At 37.8% G+C, this 14112-nt stretch overlaps 1 protein-coding gene across 3 annotated transcripts in view; it reads right to left on the bottom strand.

Annotated features, from left to right (window-relative positions):
* Window positions 1-14112, bottom strand: part of LOC124158877 (G protein-coupled receptor kinase 1) — an 801258-nt gene that overhangs the window by 379121 nt on the left and 408025 nt on the right. For all 3 annotated transcript variants that reach the window (XM_046534275.1, XM_046534274.1, XM_046534276.1), the window contains exon 3: window positions 800-873. In XM_046534275.1, coding sequence (XP_046390231.1) covers window positions 800-873 — 74 coding nt within the window. The remainder of the gene's footprint in view (window positions 1-799; window positions 874-14112) is intronic.

The following is a 14112-nucleotide window of genomic DNA, read 5'->3' as shown; positions in this document are numbered from 1 at the left end:
CTAAGGATAATTGGACGTGACTCAAACAAATACCAATCATTATTGTAATTAAAACACTTAAATACGAATTAACATCCCTAAAAAATCTTTCAAAGTTAGAAAACAACGGCTAAAATTCACACAACTAACCGTTAACGTGTTAACACTCAATTAACTAAACCAACATGGCCGCAGAAGATGAGCAATAACAGGTTTATCTATTTCCAGTACTCTCTGATAACTATTCGAGGCAGGATGAGGTAAAAGGGAAGCTGTAAAATTTATAAAATACGTGAAAATTTGCACAAAAAAAGGCCAAATCGATCATTTTTAATGTTCTATTATAGAATTTTCGGGGGAATATTCGGATTCTGGAGGTCATTTTACATGAAAATGAGCAGAAATGGTATCAGGCCCGATTTTCATGCCGTCCAGTGTTATTGACAGCACCTCCTAGATGCAAAAACCACGAACCTCATTCTGCCCCGGCCCCCGTTCTACCCCGTGTTCCCCTATTTCATTTCAATATCGTGAGACGACGGCGGTGGGTATTTTAAAATTTGGCGACTCAATTTGAGTTGAGCATCAACTTATCAACTGTGGTTTAGTATGAGCTGGCAATGAGATTCAATTTAGGTCAAGCAATACCAATGTGGCAACCGAATCAATTTTGAGATTGGGTCATAACTTAATGAACTGCATTACGGCCTTGAAGTTATGAGGCCCATCTCCATGTAAATAATATCTTATAATAACATATTCTATCCATGAACTCCTAAGATGGGAATAGATAAATGCTGATAAAAGACAATACACTTACCTCTTCGTAGAATCGAAGTTGAGGTATCGGCTCCTCCACTACATTTTCGCAGTAGTCCTTGAACATCAGGTACCCTGAAAAATATAGATTATCCATTAGAAAACAAATTTATTAGAAAACAATAAAGTCAAAGGCTGTAATTAGCATAACTCACTGGCAGAGTACGATTCGAATCATTCCTAATTCATTGGAAATGAAATTCCAATACACTTTGGACTTTTTACAATACGATAACAACAGATGACGTCTGTCACTTGTCAATATATCCCGTTTCGATTATCCGTATCCATTCGATCGTATCGTATCGACTACCGTATCAATTATCGTGTCTATGTATATCGTAAGTATAAATATGTCTTGTACAATCACAAAAATAAAGAGAAGTAAAATGTAAAATTTGTCACACCTATCTCTAACCAGTTTCCATATGTATTTCGTTAATTAACACATATTGTTACCGGTAAGCTATGTGGTGGTAACTTGAGAATTAAAATAAATGAATGAAGTGCCTAAAATTGTAAGAGTAAAGAAAAGGAACAAAAGCTACAACCGTGGGATAAAAAATACATTTTTACGGACTAACCCACACTGTAAAAAAATGAAATTTGAACCTAATGACTCAATTTCCAAAGCTCCCTCATTAATCACAATCACCAAAGAATCAATGAACACTTACTCTTAAAAAGGCTAACATTTGCGGAAAAGATCTCATTGTATCCCCAATCTTAATGTTTTCCAGCCGAATTCAAAAAGATAAGGAAGTAATTTGGACATTTAAGCCCACTTTTAAATCAAAACTAAATCAGGAAAATCTTTGACAACCTATGAATACAAAATTCTTCATCATTATGCGTCTTGATAACAACTTACAGCTACGCATTTTCGAAGCCTATCATTATGGTATGACTAGAGCCTTTTGAAATCGGTAGAATACTTAATTAGCGTCGATAAGGAGAGACAAGGATATTGTACGAACTAGTCTGTGGGATAACAAATACGTAGGAAAGGATGTTCAAATAATAAGAACACACAAAAAGGTGCAAAGATAACTGGGGAAGGAAAAGACAATAAACGAGATCTCAAAAAAGAGAAATAAGGAAAAGGAAGGAGCATTAACACAAAATCGTGAGGCTGAATCAAACTTTCTTTCAAAGAGCTAATGCCATGGTAAAACATCTACAATATTTTACTATCTTGTATCATCACCTACCATTCTTCCCAACTGACATTGAGTGATTCCAGTATGTACCCACTTAAGCACCAAAGCCGTAAAAGAAATAAGGCATGAAGGAGCGTAGCAGAGATATGCCTAATTAAATCGAATTTGCACCACACCAACACAGTCAGAAAAAAAAATAATCCTTGTCATTAAGGAACTCAGCTGATCCAAATGCAATTAGCAAACCACATATTTTACAAAAAAAACTAGAGAAAACATCAGGCCTTGGAGGTTAGGATGACCTGATGGTGAACTAAAACTAAAACTTTAATAAAAGCCTTATTGAATTATCTCATTAAACTTATACATTCCGGAATTCAATCGCCGAAGTTGGCACCACCTTCATCAGTAGAGAGGCTATCGGGTGCAAACAGCCATTGTATTACGTATTAACGATTGGTGTTTTATTATTGATATTTAGCGATGACCTCAATACATACCTTTTAGCTTCATAAATGAACTGATGTTGGTCAGTAGCATATGAATAAAGGAACAAAATCGGCCAATACAAATCAAGTTAATCTTATAAGCGATTGATGCACTGTATTTAATGAAAAATTACAAGCTGACGTCGACAGATAGTCCCCGAAAATGCACGCGTAATGAAAGTTATTTACGCGTTATGTTTTCGCTAAAAGCTGACGTCAGTCAAAATTCATTCATAAGGACATTTTTCTTGCACGATATCTATGATACACTGAGACAATAAAACACATAACCTCGAACAACTTAAATTCAGGCAATCACATCCCCGAAGCTACGATTTTTGTCCGCCAGGTGTCAGACACTTATTTTGGTTTCCCTAATAATAAATCTGAATTATTGCAATGAAACGCCGCACAGAGCTACCGCGGTACCCTCTATCCATCTACTGAGTTCACTTTTTTACCATATCATTTACATTTTACGCATGTATTTTAAACATAAAATATCGTAGGGTCTCCATAATTACACGCTTTCTCTTAACTTACTTTGTCTGTTTCATCGATGGAATCTTGTACATGATTTGTAAACCACTCCCCATTGTAGGATCGGCCTGAAATATTGCATACTTGCTTTCTTCTGATGGCAATACATTACTCATCAATCAGACATTTGAACTTTTTCCGTTGCGCTCTAATCAATTTATTAAATTTCCTACGGAAAAAAAATTAAAATTCCTCAAAACATGGCGCGTTATAATTTTTAGACAGAATTTTTTTATAGCTCTGGTTTAACCTATGATACGATTCACCAGTAAAAATTAGAAAATAATATCAAATAAAAAATAGAGTGTAAAAACACGCTTCTAAAAACAATATTAAATACACTAAAAGTAAAAAAAAGCTTTTTATTACTCGAAGAACAAAGCGTGAGCACAGATTAGGAAATAAATATTGCGTGGTATCCGTTGCTCACCTTTGATTTTATACTGTTCAAGGAAAAAGCGAGTTTTTTATGTTTCTAGGTCTAACAAATTTTACTGAACCTTACCTAACAATAATCTTATCCCTCCCTACACAGACAGTGGCGGATCTAGGATACGGAAGGGGGGAAGGCTAAGTTGGGGTTATAATTCCAGCCGATGTGGGGGTCGGAAAAATTACCATTCTATTTAGTGTAAATTGGATAACCAATGGGGGGGGCCTAAAACCCCCTTAGCATCCCTCATATCTCCGCCACTGTACACAGATATAATCTCGATGTATTAATGATATGATGATGGTATTTGGAGGAGGCGACCGACAGCTGAGGTCATTTGCGCCATGAGGGAAGGGTATGGAAGAAGGGTGGAGAGATACCCGGCGTCGGCATTAACCTACTCTTAACGAAAGGCGCCAAGGGGAACATGGATTAACGTCCCATCCGACAGACGGAGTGTTACGCTTGTCATGTCCTCCACACAACATTCAAGCAGGAATCGGGCAGTCACTGAAATTTCACTGTCACCGCCGGGATTTGAACCCGAGCCCACGGGGTGGTAAGCCAACACTCTAGCCATCACGCCAACTCGAAACCCTCTACATTATATATTCTACACAGCTATGGACACCTGCGAAACAGTGGGCATAATCAAACCCACGTCCACTACCGTCCTAATTTGTTCCCTCCATAGCCCTTGCGGGTCCATTCCACAAGGGTGGAAACAAGAGAGGGTAAATGAGGTTGGAGAGGGGAAGAAGGAAATCCATGCTTCGAATGGCTTAGAATGGCAACGGAACCCTTCCTTGAATTACAGCGACATGAACGCCGTCCTCTGCTCCGTCGGACACCGTAGCTAATTAAGAAAACTGTTGCCACCGCTTTATACTTGGATGACTTCATCCCGGGCATCTAAACATCGAGGATGAAGCAAACGGTGGCTGGAAGTAGTTCCGCGAATGAAGGCACCCTAGGGAGACGGGAATGAGGGGACATATCTGAGAGAATCCGGGTTTGGTGTGGTGGCCTGAATGCTCCAACCAAACATGTTCTCAACATTGTACGAGAGGAGTTCAATAGGTAATGCAACGCATTTTATTTCGGAAACAGGAATTTTTTATTCAGCATTTAAATACACAATGTTATTCCATAATCTATTTTATACACAACACTATTTTTCAACGTAATCTCCATTCAATGATGCAATTCTGACCAATGCTTTCACGAAAGATGCTTCAAAATGTGTTTAAATGGCATTAACCTACTCTAAACGAAAGGCGCCAAGGGGACCACGGCCATAACGTGAAGTTAATTTGAGTGTGTTATTATACAACAAGTTCAATTAAGATTGAATTCAGCTTGAGCTGCATGGGACATCTCTCCCACGGAGGTGGGAGATCTCATCCCGAAACTCGGGAGCTCATCCCTCCTCACAAAGATATGATCTAGAGATATTCTAAACCACCATATTCTAACGACGCCACCTTGAAGGGAGGGCCTATAAGCCTACACGGTATCATTTCACTGGTCAATGTTGGAGTCAACGTCTTTCTGCGTCAATAACTTCTTCATCATCCCCGTAGCGGCGATGATGAAACACGCATTGCCCAACGATTCATCGTGATTTTTTCCACTGCTAGATCACTGTAAACATTCTGCAAGCGCCTTTGAATATCTGAGATACCCAAGTTTTCCTTCGAAGTACTCTCCATTTAAACTGATACATTGGTTACAACGTTTTATCCACTGATCGAAACTCCTTTGGTACTCGTTGTTTCGGATGCCTTACAGGGCCGCCTTCGATTCCATTTCCACCTCCGTAATGTGATGGAAACATTTCCCTTTCTTCACCATTTTCATCCGCGGGAACATAAACAAGGTGCGAGATCTCTAGAGTAGGGTGTGTGAGGAAGCAGTGTCATGCAATTTTTTTTACAAAAAAATCCAAGTCGCGACAAGCAGCAACACGCGCTATTTTTATTTGATCAGGAGTCAGTAAACGAGGGATGAATTTCGCCGCGATTCGTCTCATTTGCTAATCTTCAGCTTAAATTCGCTGCAATGAACTCAAAGAAAGACCAGATTGTTCATCAAGTTAGTAAATAGTTCGCCTCCAATCCCCGTGCACAAGGGTACGATTTGTTTCCACATTTTCATCAGTTCAAGACCTAGAAGGCCAGGCCTGGGCGTCGAATGCCTTCAATTGACATATTGCCGCGTTTGAATGGCGAATACCACTCGTGCACATTGAGTTCTTTTTAAGGCGTGTTCTTTATAAGCTGTAGACAGCATATTAACCGTTTGCAGAGTAAATTTTAGCGAAGAGAGAGAGAGCAAAATTTCAACGCTGCACGCTATTCTCGAATACCATCCATTTCAAAAATTGAAGAGATGAAAAAACTCTTCGAAAGTAAACGGTCACGGAGGCTCGCTACAACCGTCTAAAGCCACGCCGTTTCGCATATAGACTCAGAAATGATGAAAAAATACCCATCCAGCGGGATAAGCCTAAAATATAAGAGTTACGTGCGCAGCGATTTCCGTCTGGTTACTGTTGGGTCCCCCCTCGCATATGGCCAATACATTTGTGGCATTCCATCAATACGATTACCTTAAACCGGGAAGCCTAAATAACCAATAAACTTAACTATCTACATACTTAAACCAAATTCATTCAATAATAGTACGGCACGCTTAAAATTGGCATACTGCAGCCCCGCAAAATGTCGATAAAAAATTGAAAAAGAAAAATTTTAATGAAGTTTTAAATGACGTCGAAGAGTGGCAGTGATGTGGACGGTGCGCTTGTCTGCTAATTGAATGGTGCTGGATTTATTTACTGGATAAAGTCTCAGGAAATACCTATATCCTCGAATTACGCGGAAGCACAGGAAAAGAAACTGGCCTTCCAACCCTGAATTTACGCATTAATTGATAAGTAACTAATGGATTAATCACAATTTAATGGTTTTATTTATAAGACCCATAATGATAAATTAAGACTAAATAAAGAGACGCATGGGAACCTAACATTTTTTTAATTAAAAAGGCATTGAAAAATAATTCTCGTAAATATGTTACCTAAAATTGATGACGCCACGTGGCTGATACAATCGTATGCAGAGAGGTCATCTGGGCCACAATGTCAGGGAGCAGTTTCCATCAGCCGAATGGCTTACGAGCTCCATTATTAAAGCCACCAATGCCGCATGAATGGTGAGCTTTAGCGGAAATTGCGATTATCCATCATTCGAAGGTTATCTGATGAACTTCGGCGACAGCAGGGCGTATCGTTGTTATGGAAGAATGAGTCGTCCATCTTATCAGAAACAGTGAACATTATTCATCGGTTTGTCCACTGCGTCATACGCGAGGAGCGTGGCGACTCGAAGATACTTCCATGGCTCTGAAAATGCCTTGGAGTGGATTGATATAAAATAAGTAATTTTTCGCAGATTGGTGGGAAAACTAATACCTCCCTTTTTCAGACTCCAAACATGGTCGTTTCGGCGCACTATAGGTATAAGACTTTTTTGCTGCGAGTTCCTAAGATGTCAATGAAAGTTCTAGTGTGATTCTAACACATTTCGTTAAAAGCATAAAAATGAATACATGCACTTTATTTAGCTTTACCAGCCCTCTTTAATTATGCATGCGAATGACTGTACCTAAGGCAAATAATACATAACTGGCAGTAGTAGATTGAGAAAACGGATGACGGATACGATTTTCGGGGAAAACTGTAATTGGGCGAAGAATGTATTCAACGGTGTTCGGCGATATGTTGTGGAGCATTTTAAGATGATAATTGAAAATGAAAAACTTTGTATATATCCACAGTATTTATTGTAGTACTATTGTTGCACTCAGGTACAAATGGTATTTTTATTTTATGTCTTAATGGAAAACAAAACACATTAAAAGATCTATATTTTCATGCGCTAGTACTTTTTAAATGATTCCTATTACGGAAAATATTGTGGATTCAAAATACGACTCAATTCGCTTTCCGATCACTCCTAAGGAACACATTTAAATCGTAAAGCGAAGGACTACAGTAATATTTATAAACACTTTAGATTTGTCGACAATCTCGTAAATTGGCTAAAGTCAATTTAATGACAATTAAAGTAAAATTTATTGTAATCTAAAAACTTACAGGTAACGATGAACTGTCGTAGCTTAGTTACCATTAATAAAAATTGCATAATGGTACGTCAAAATTTTAGCCTCTTCTTTTTATTTAATGTACCTACAACTGATATCATTTTTACTATATTATAGTAAAAATACTATTATAACCTTTTCTGCTGTTTATGAATCAAAATTATGTGCTCATTATCATTCCCTGATGAAGCCGAAACATTGGCCAAAATTTTATTTAAAAACCTTCAAAACACTTAACCCTTTGGAAACCGAACTAACTTACCAACTTATTTTTTTATATTTTTTGCACATCCTATTTATTTTACAATTAATTAAGAAATAATGTGAAAAAAGCGATCCAAAAGAAACCGAAAGAAACGGTATTATTAACAAAATATTAAATGCGTAGAAAATTATACGCGCAGCTCAAAAACTGCCTGAAAAATTATTTACAGACAAATGCATTCATTGAATGATCCAAATATTAAGTAGTCTTGCAGTGACTTTTTATGATAATGATTGTACAAGAAAAAGCAGAACTGGACATGGAGCATTTTAAGAATAGCAGGAAAGTGGCATAGTTGCCTAAATTTAGAAATCTTTTCTCAAAACCGCATAATTTTCGCCTGACCGGTCGGATTTCCTGATACAAAACTTTCGTTTAAAAACGATTGTTTGTTTTTCTCGAACCATAAAATGTTAAACATCATGACGTATACTTTGAAATATCACCAAAGCAGGAAATTATAACAAAAAAGACCGAGAAACCGGGATTTAAGCATCCTATTTGAGCACTCTGTACAAATTCTGGAGATCACGCTTGGAGTTCAATTAAAGGTAGATGATTTTCCCCCGTAAATTTCGTAATATAGCAGAAGAATGAAGACTCTTCATTTAAAACTAGTCAAGTTTAATTTTTTAATCCTTACATTTAATGTTCGGGTCTATCAGTAAAAAAAATAAAGCCAAGGAATACATTCGTTACGGCTTTTAAAGGAATACCTTATTTCCCGCGCGTCTTTCTCGGGGCGAAATACCTTGACGTAGAGATGGGGTGATGTGTGGCGCCGTTGGGCCTCTGGTTCGGCGCCTAAAGCATCCTTTTTCTGAAAGGGAGTCCCACCTCGCGCACACCTCACGACACAACAACGGCGGATGTAGATTCAGAGAAGGACGGAAGTGAGGACGAGAGGGATGGAAATAAACGAGAAATTTGATTAAGTGGAGTCTGCAGAGTACAGATGGTAATTTGCGGCAGGAATCTGCGGTACGTTCCGCCTTGGGGAGGGGCGGAGGCTGCGGGCGAAGGCTGTGGACAGCTGGCCGAATGGTGCGGATTTATTAGGGGTAATATAGCTCCTGAATGAGCGCTGATTCATTTCGCACATTTGGAATCGTTCTTATACTTTTTTTTTGGGTGTTACCAAACCACGTGTCGGTAAAATTAACGAGTCTCATTGGTCGGTTTAGACTCCACGGTTTTGGTGATACGTAAGCAATAATGATGTCCTCTTCATTAACAAGAGAATTCAGGATTATCAAGTCACCTCTTGCAGGTCAAGTAAGTATTAAAGTAAATTAAAACCTGCGAAACGTCTTTCGTGATGGCCAAAAGTTTGGTAGTCTCTTTCGTTGATAACGTATCTAATGATAATTTATTTAATAATATCCCTATTGATATTTATGTTAATAACGGTTTTAATAATGAATCGTACAATTTTGAAAATGTATGCCTAATGTACGTAGTTCCTTTAACAAACTACTTTAAATTCACCATGTGTCCAGCAAATGCGCCACCATTTGATGAAAGATTATTCCCAAAGTTCTAGACATTAGCTATTTCACAATATTTATTATTCTAACCTTATTCTCTTACTTGGATGTGAAATATTGCTACTGGTGAGGGTAAATAAACATTTTTGACGGTAGGAAAATGGAAATCTTCAAAAATTGGAAAAACCTTAAGTAATATCGATTGCCTTACTTATAGCGCAATTTAAATATAAATGATATTTGTCCTTATAATTGAAAAAATATTTACCTCACATTTGAAAGTAAAAATTTATATATTCATAAATAATTAAGATATGAATGGCCTTCAACTTGGAAAATCGGAACACCTAACACAGTCAGATATCAAAACATGAACTCGTCAAGATGTGAAATATAATTATGCCCTAGGTGGTATCTCTAATACGTGAGAAGCACGTTGGAAATTCCCGATGAGTCAAAATGTTTCTTCTGGGATACACATTTAACATACGAACCTTTATCACAAGGGCAGAGCACCCTACTACCTTACAACTAGAACTACGTCCAACAATTACACGCTAAACTCTGAATAGAACTATGCTGAGGTCTTAATCTTGCCATATTCTAGGAAAAAAATTTAAATTACATGCGGATGTCAGTCCAACATCCACCCTGCAAGAGGTATTATAGACTGTAAAGAAAAATAGCGAACGGGAAACATACGATAAGTTACGTCGTCGCCCGCGCGGATCGTTAGTACATTGAGCGAACTTCGCGCGAGAAAAACAAAAGAAGGCGTCGGGCGAAGATAAAGAAAAAAAACGAGAGGGCGTCCCCTTTATCGCGGAATTGAGAAAAGAAAAAAATGAGAATATCGCGAGGAAGAGGAGGCCAGGGCGTCGGTTGCAGCCCTAAATGGAGCATGGCGAATGGGAAAAAAGGAACAAAAGCAGTCCGAAAAAGGAAGCTCGACGACGGGTGGAGTGCAAGGCGTAGACAAAAGCGACACGACGGGCGAAATGGCGGGGACGCGGTTCAGCGGCTGCCGTGGAGAGACGAAGCCATTGGTCTGCTCCTGCTGATGGGAAAATGGGTGATGGGGTCAGCAGGAAACGGATTCTAGGGAAGAACGAGACTGAGCCACACGGAGGACAAGACAAGACATGTCAATATAGGGTTAACAAAGTTGGCGTAAGAAGAGAGGTAATGATTAAAGTAAACTTGATAAACTGTCCTCGGGTTTTCAGCCGGGTCGAGGTCTTCCTTGTTGACGACGTTTCGATGGTCAAGTCGTCAATTGACTTTCTAGCCCGGTCAAAAAAGCCCAAAAATTAGGAATACCCTTTCATAAATTCCCAACAAGCTAAAAATTAACAGGAACGCAAGGAATACCACTCTAATGAAATCCTGAAATATCCCCATCGATACCGTGAGTAAAAAATTTTATTCGAGGTCAAAGGTCACAAAAATAGGTTTTTTGCATTTTTTGGCCAAACGGTAAGTATTACGAAAAAAAAATTTTCCGACCAAATTTTTAGATCACAATATTATCTACAAAATTGTCACGTACTTTTTTCTCCAAGATTTACCATTCCTGAGAAAAAGCCATTCAAAAGTTAGCAGGAGCAGTATTCTCCGTCATACGCATGGATATATTGTTGTGCTCTCCGAACATTATTGGACAGCTCCAGCTTTGTACTCTGATACTTTCAAGGATAATTAGAAAGTACTGAATAATTAATGGGACAAAATCAGGCCGTTGGAGAGGAATTTATGTATCCTATAAATCGCACCGCTACCAACACCTAATCTTCAGGAACACATAATAGTTGCTTTGCAATTTAAATGAATGGAATCAGAATGAAAAGGAAACTTCCGGAGAGCATGCAAATCACAGAGAACGGCATGACATCATTGCGAAAAATACTGAATAATTACAATAAGTGAGTACCCTGATATGATGCGACTATATCTAAACTGGTACTAAGGATATAAATATAATTGCATATTTACAATAAAAATGTATATTGTTATAACTACCATGTTGCAAAAAATCATGCCTTCAACAGTTGATTCACTCGTAGTGGAACACACACTTATTATAAGACCAGTGAATAGACGTTGTGACAGTCCAAAATGGAATCACAAAAAGCTTTTTATTTCCCATTTGTACACTATTTTTCACTGTACACATTTGTAACCGGTTTGGAAGTTTGAGCCGCTATCAAACAACTGTGATGATAACTCCTGATGATGACAAATAGGAATTACTCCAGCATATAAAAATTTATCTCAAGAATACAGATGGAGCGCCACTGCCTAAGATGATCCGTCAAGAATCACATATGATGAATTAGTGTCGTTTCATACTAAAATAATATGTAGGTGTACTGGTGAGTATTGGGGTCGTGAAAGAATTTAAGGCAGGGGTCTTTAACCTTTTTCAATGCAAGGGCCAAAAAATCTACTTCACATCGTCCTGAGGGCCACAATGTTCCATGTAACTTTACCACCCCATCAAACAATAAGATAAAAAATAATTTCAAAGTGCAATAATCTTTATTAGTGAAAATGTTCAATCAATAAATACGTTTTTTTGACATTTTTTATTTTTGATGAGTGTGACAATAGTGGATAAGGAAGGTATTTCGTCAATACCAATGACTTGGGCACCCTTTAAAACTTATAGATCGGCACCTTTGTTGGTATGCTATTCTTTTTGCCACTCCTGTGATCTTGATTATGACCTTACTGAGTCAACGACTGAATTTTCTTAAAAATAAGAGTTATCTTCGGTTTTCTCGTGTCCGAAAACATAAGAATTGACATCTTGGTTAATGAGATTCAAACTATTTTCCATTTCGATTTTTTAAACATTGAAACCCCGTAAGGCAAATTCAAAATTTTGGTTTGGATCCACATATCGACTTTAAAAGGTTAAAATTTTAAAAATATTCTTAGAATCAACAAAACTTAGGACCTTTCCCCATAAGTATGCTAATTTTCATGAATATTTCTCGAGGCAAAGTCACTAAATTAAAAGGTCAAAAATGACACACGACCTCTGGGACAGTCTGTATATTTTACACATTGTGTGGCGCGATACAATATTTTCTAAAGCCAATTGGGGCCGCGATAAATTAGCAGGAGGGCGGCATGCGGTCCGGGGGCCTCGGGTTCAAGACCCTTGGTATAAGGAAATCCAACGTGATCAAATCAATACACAAAATAATTTCAATACCACAAGGAAGGCGTACGGCATAAACCATGGATCGGAGGAAAACACCCGAGAAGAGAAGGACGAAATTAGATTTTCCGTGACTTACATACTCTCTTCGCCGCATCTAATGGAGCGCGGAAAAGCGGCACCTCCATGCCTTAATTTATGAGAGTGTAGCTAACTCGAAATGAGATAAAATAAAAGCGCAAGAAATTGTATCTCTGCATGTAACATTCCTTTCATCCTGAAAAAGAACTTTTTAGAATGGCTGGAGTTCCTGCCGTACACCTTCAAGGCATTAAAATGAACTTTTACAATTGCTTTTGATCATTTTGGATTTCCTATCATGTTTGCCCGTGCAAGTGACACGCGAGGCTGATAGTTCAAAGTTCTCTTAGCTCAAAGCCTCCAGTTTTCCATTTGAGGAAACGTTTTTCCCTTGATTAATGATATTTGCACTCTACATTATTTTTATGATAGATGTTTCCACTTCAAGGGCAGAAACATATTCTTTATCTAAATCCTAATTGCGACGGAACAGGGAAAACCAATTATCATATTTCTCGATTGAATCATTGCAAACAGAGCACGCATACGGCAGGGACTGGAATATGCGCATGAATAGAATTGAGAGAATTTTACGTTTTTTTCAATAGACTTATCAATCGTTAGAAACGTAAAAAAAAATATAAAAAATACCTCACTGATAATAAGGAGTACTACTAAAACAATCACAATCGAAATATTACAAATTCAGAAGACAGGTAATAGGTACATTTTACCATTAAGTAACATCATCATCGGTTAAAAAAACATAATAAATACCTACCGGAAATGCATAAAATTCGATTGCAATTTCCCGTACTTGATTAACATTCGTTTAACATTTGTTCACCTAAATGTGGGAGAAATAAATTATTGTTCGTAATTTAAATTCAATCTTCACCATGCATAGCTGTTTCCAGATAATGTAGGTTAAATCCCTGAAGTATTACAGTTCAATAATTTATCGACAACAACATATAGCTACTATAAACGAGGTGTCGTCTTTATATGGGACCGTACCTAGGGGTACATGAAAACTTTTTCCAGAAAAACCATGTAGACTGTTGGGTAAACGCTACGAGGGAGGAAGAGAGAGAGAAGACGAGGGAGAGGAAGGAAGAGAATGGGACTTTTAAATAGAAAGAAAAGGAATGTGTCTTATTGTGTCCATGAAGGGAGTGGAGACTGCCAGAATACTTCTTTAGTACTCTATGGAAATCTACCTTAATCGGTAGAATACTTTAATGATAACAGAATCTACCGCTAGTATATATAAATACGAGGGTCGTTCAATAAGTAATGCTCCACATTTTTTAAAAAGTCATTGATATATATAGATCAATGTCCTTGTCGTTGTTTCACAATTGATGTTTGTTATCTGCGCTGATGAAGTTTGACACCGTTTCAGCATATAGATGAACCGCAGAACAGCGTTATAATGGCGTCTACGTACGACTCACGTTAAAAGCAGCGTGCTGTTATTTTTTTGTACCGAAAAAGAAACCGTGGTGAACATCCATAAACGTTTGA

This window comes from Ischnura elegans, chromosome 5 (genome assembly GCF_921293095.1).
Source record: "Ischnura elegans chromosome 5, ioIscEleg1.1, whole genome shotgun sequence".
NCBI classification, from domain to species: domain Eukaryota; kingdom Metazoa; phylum Arthropoda; class Insecta; order Odonata; family Coenagrionidae; genus Ischnura; species Ischnura elegans.
The sequence above is the reverse complement of the archived record's forward strand: the minus strand, read 5'-3'. Positions and strand labels throughout refer to the sequence as shown.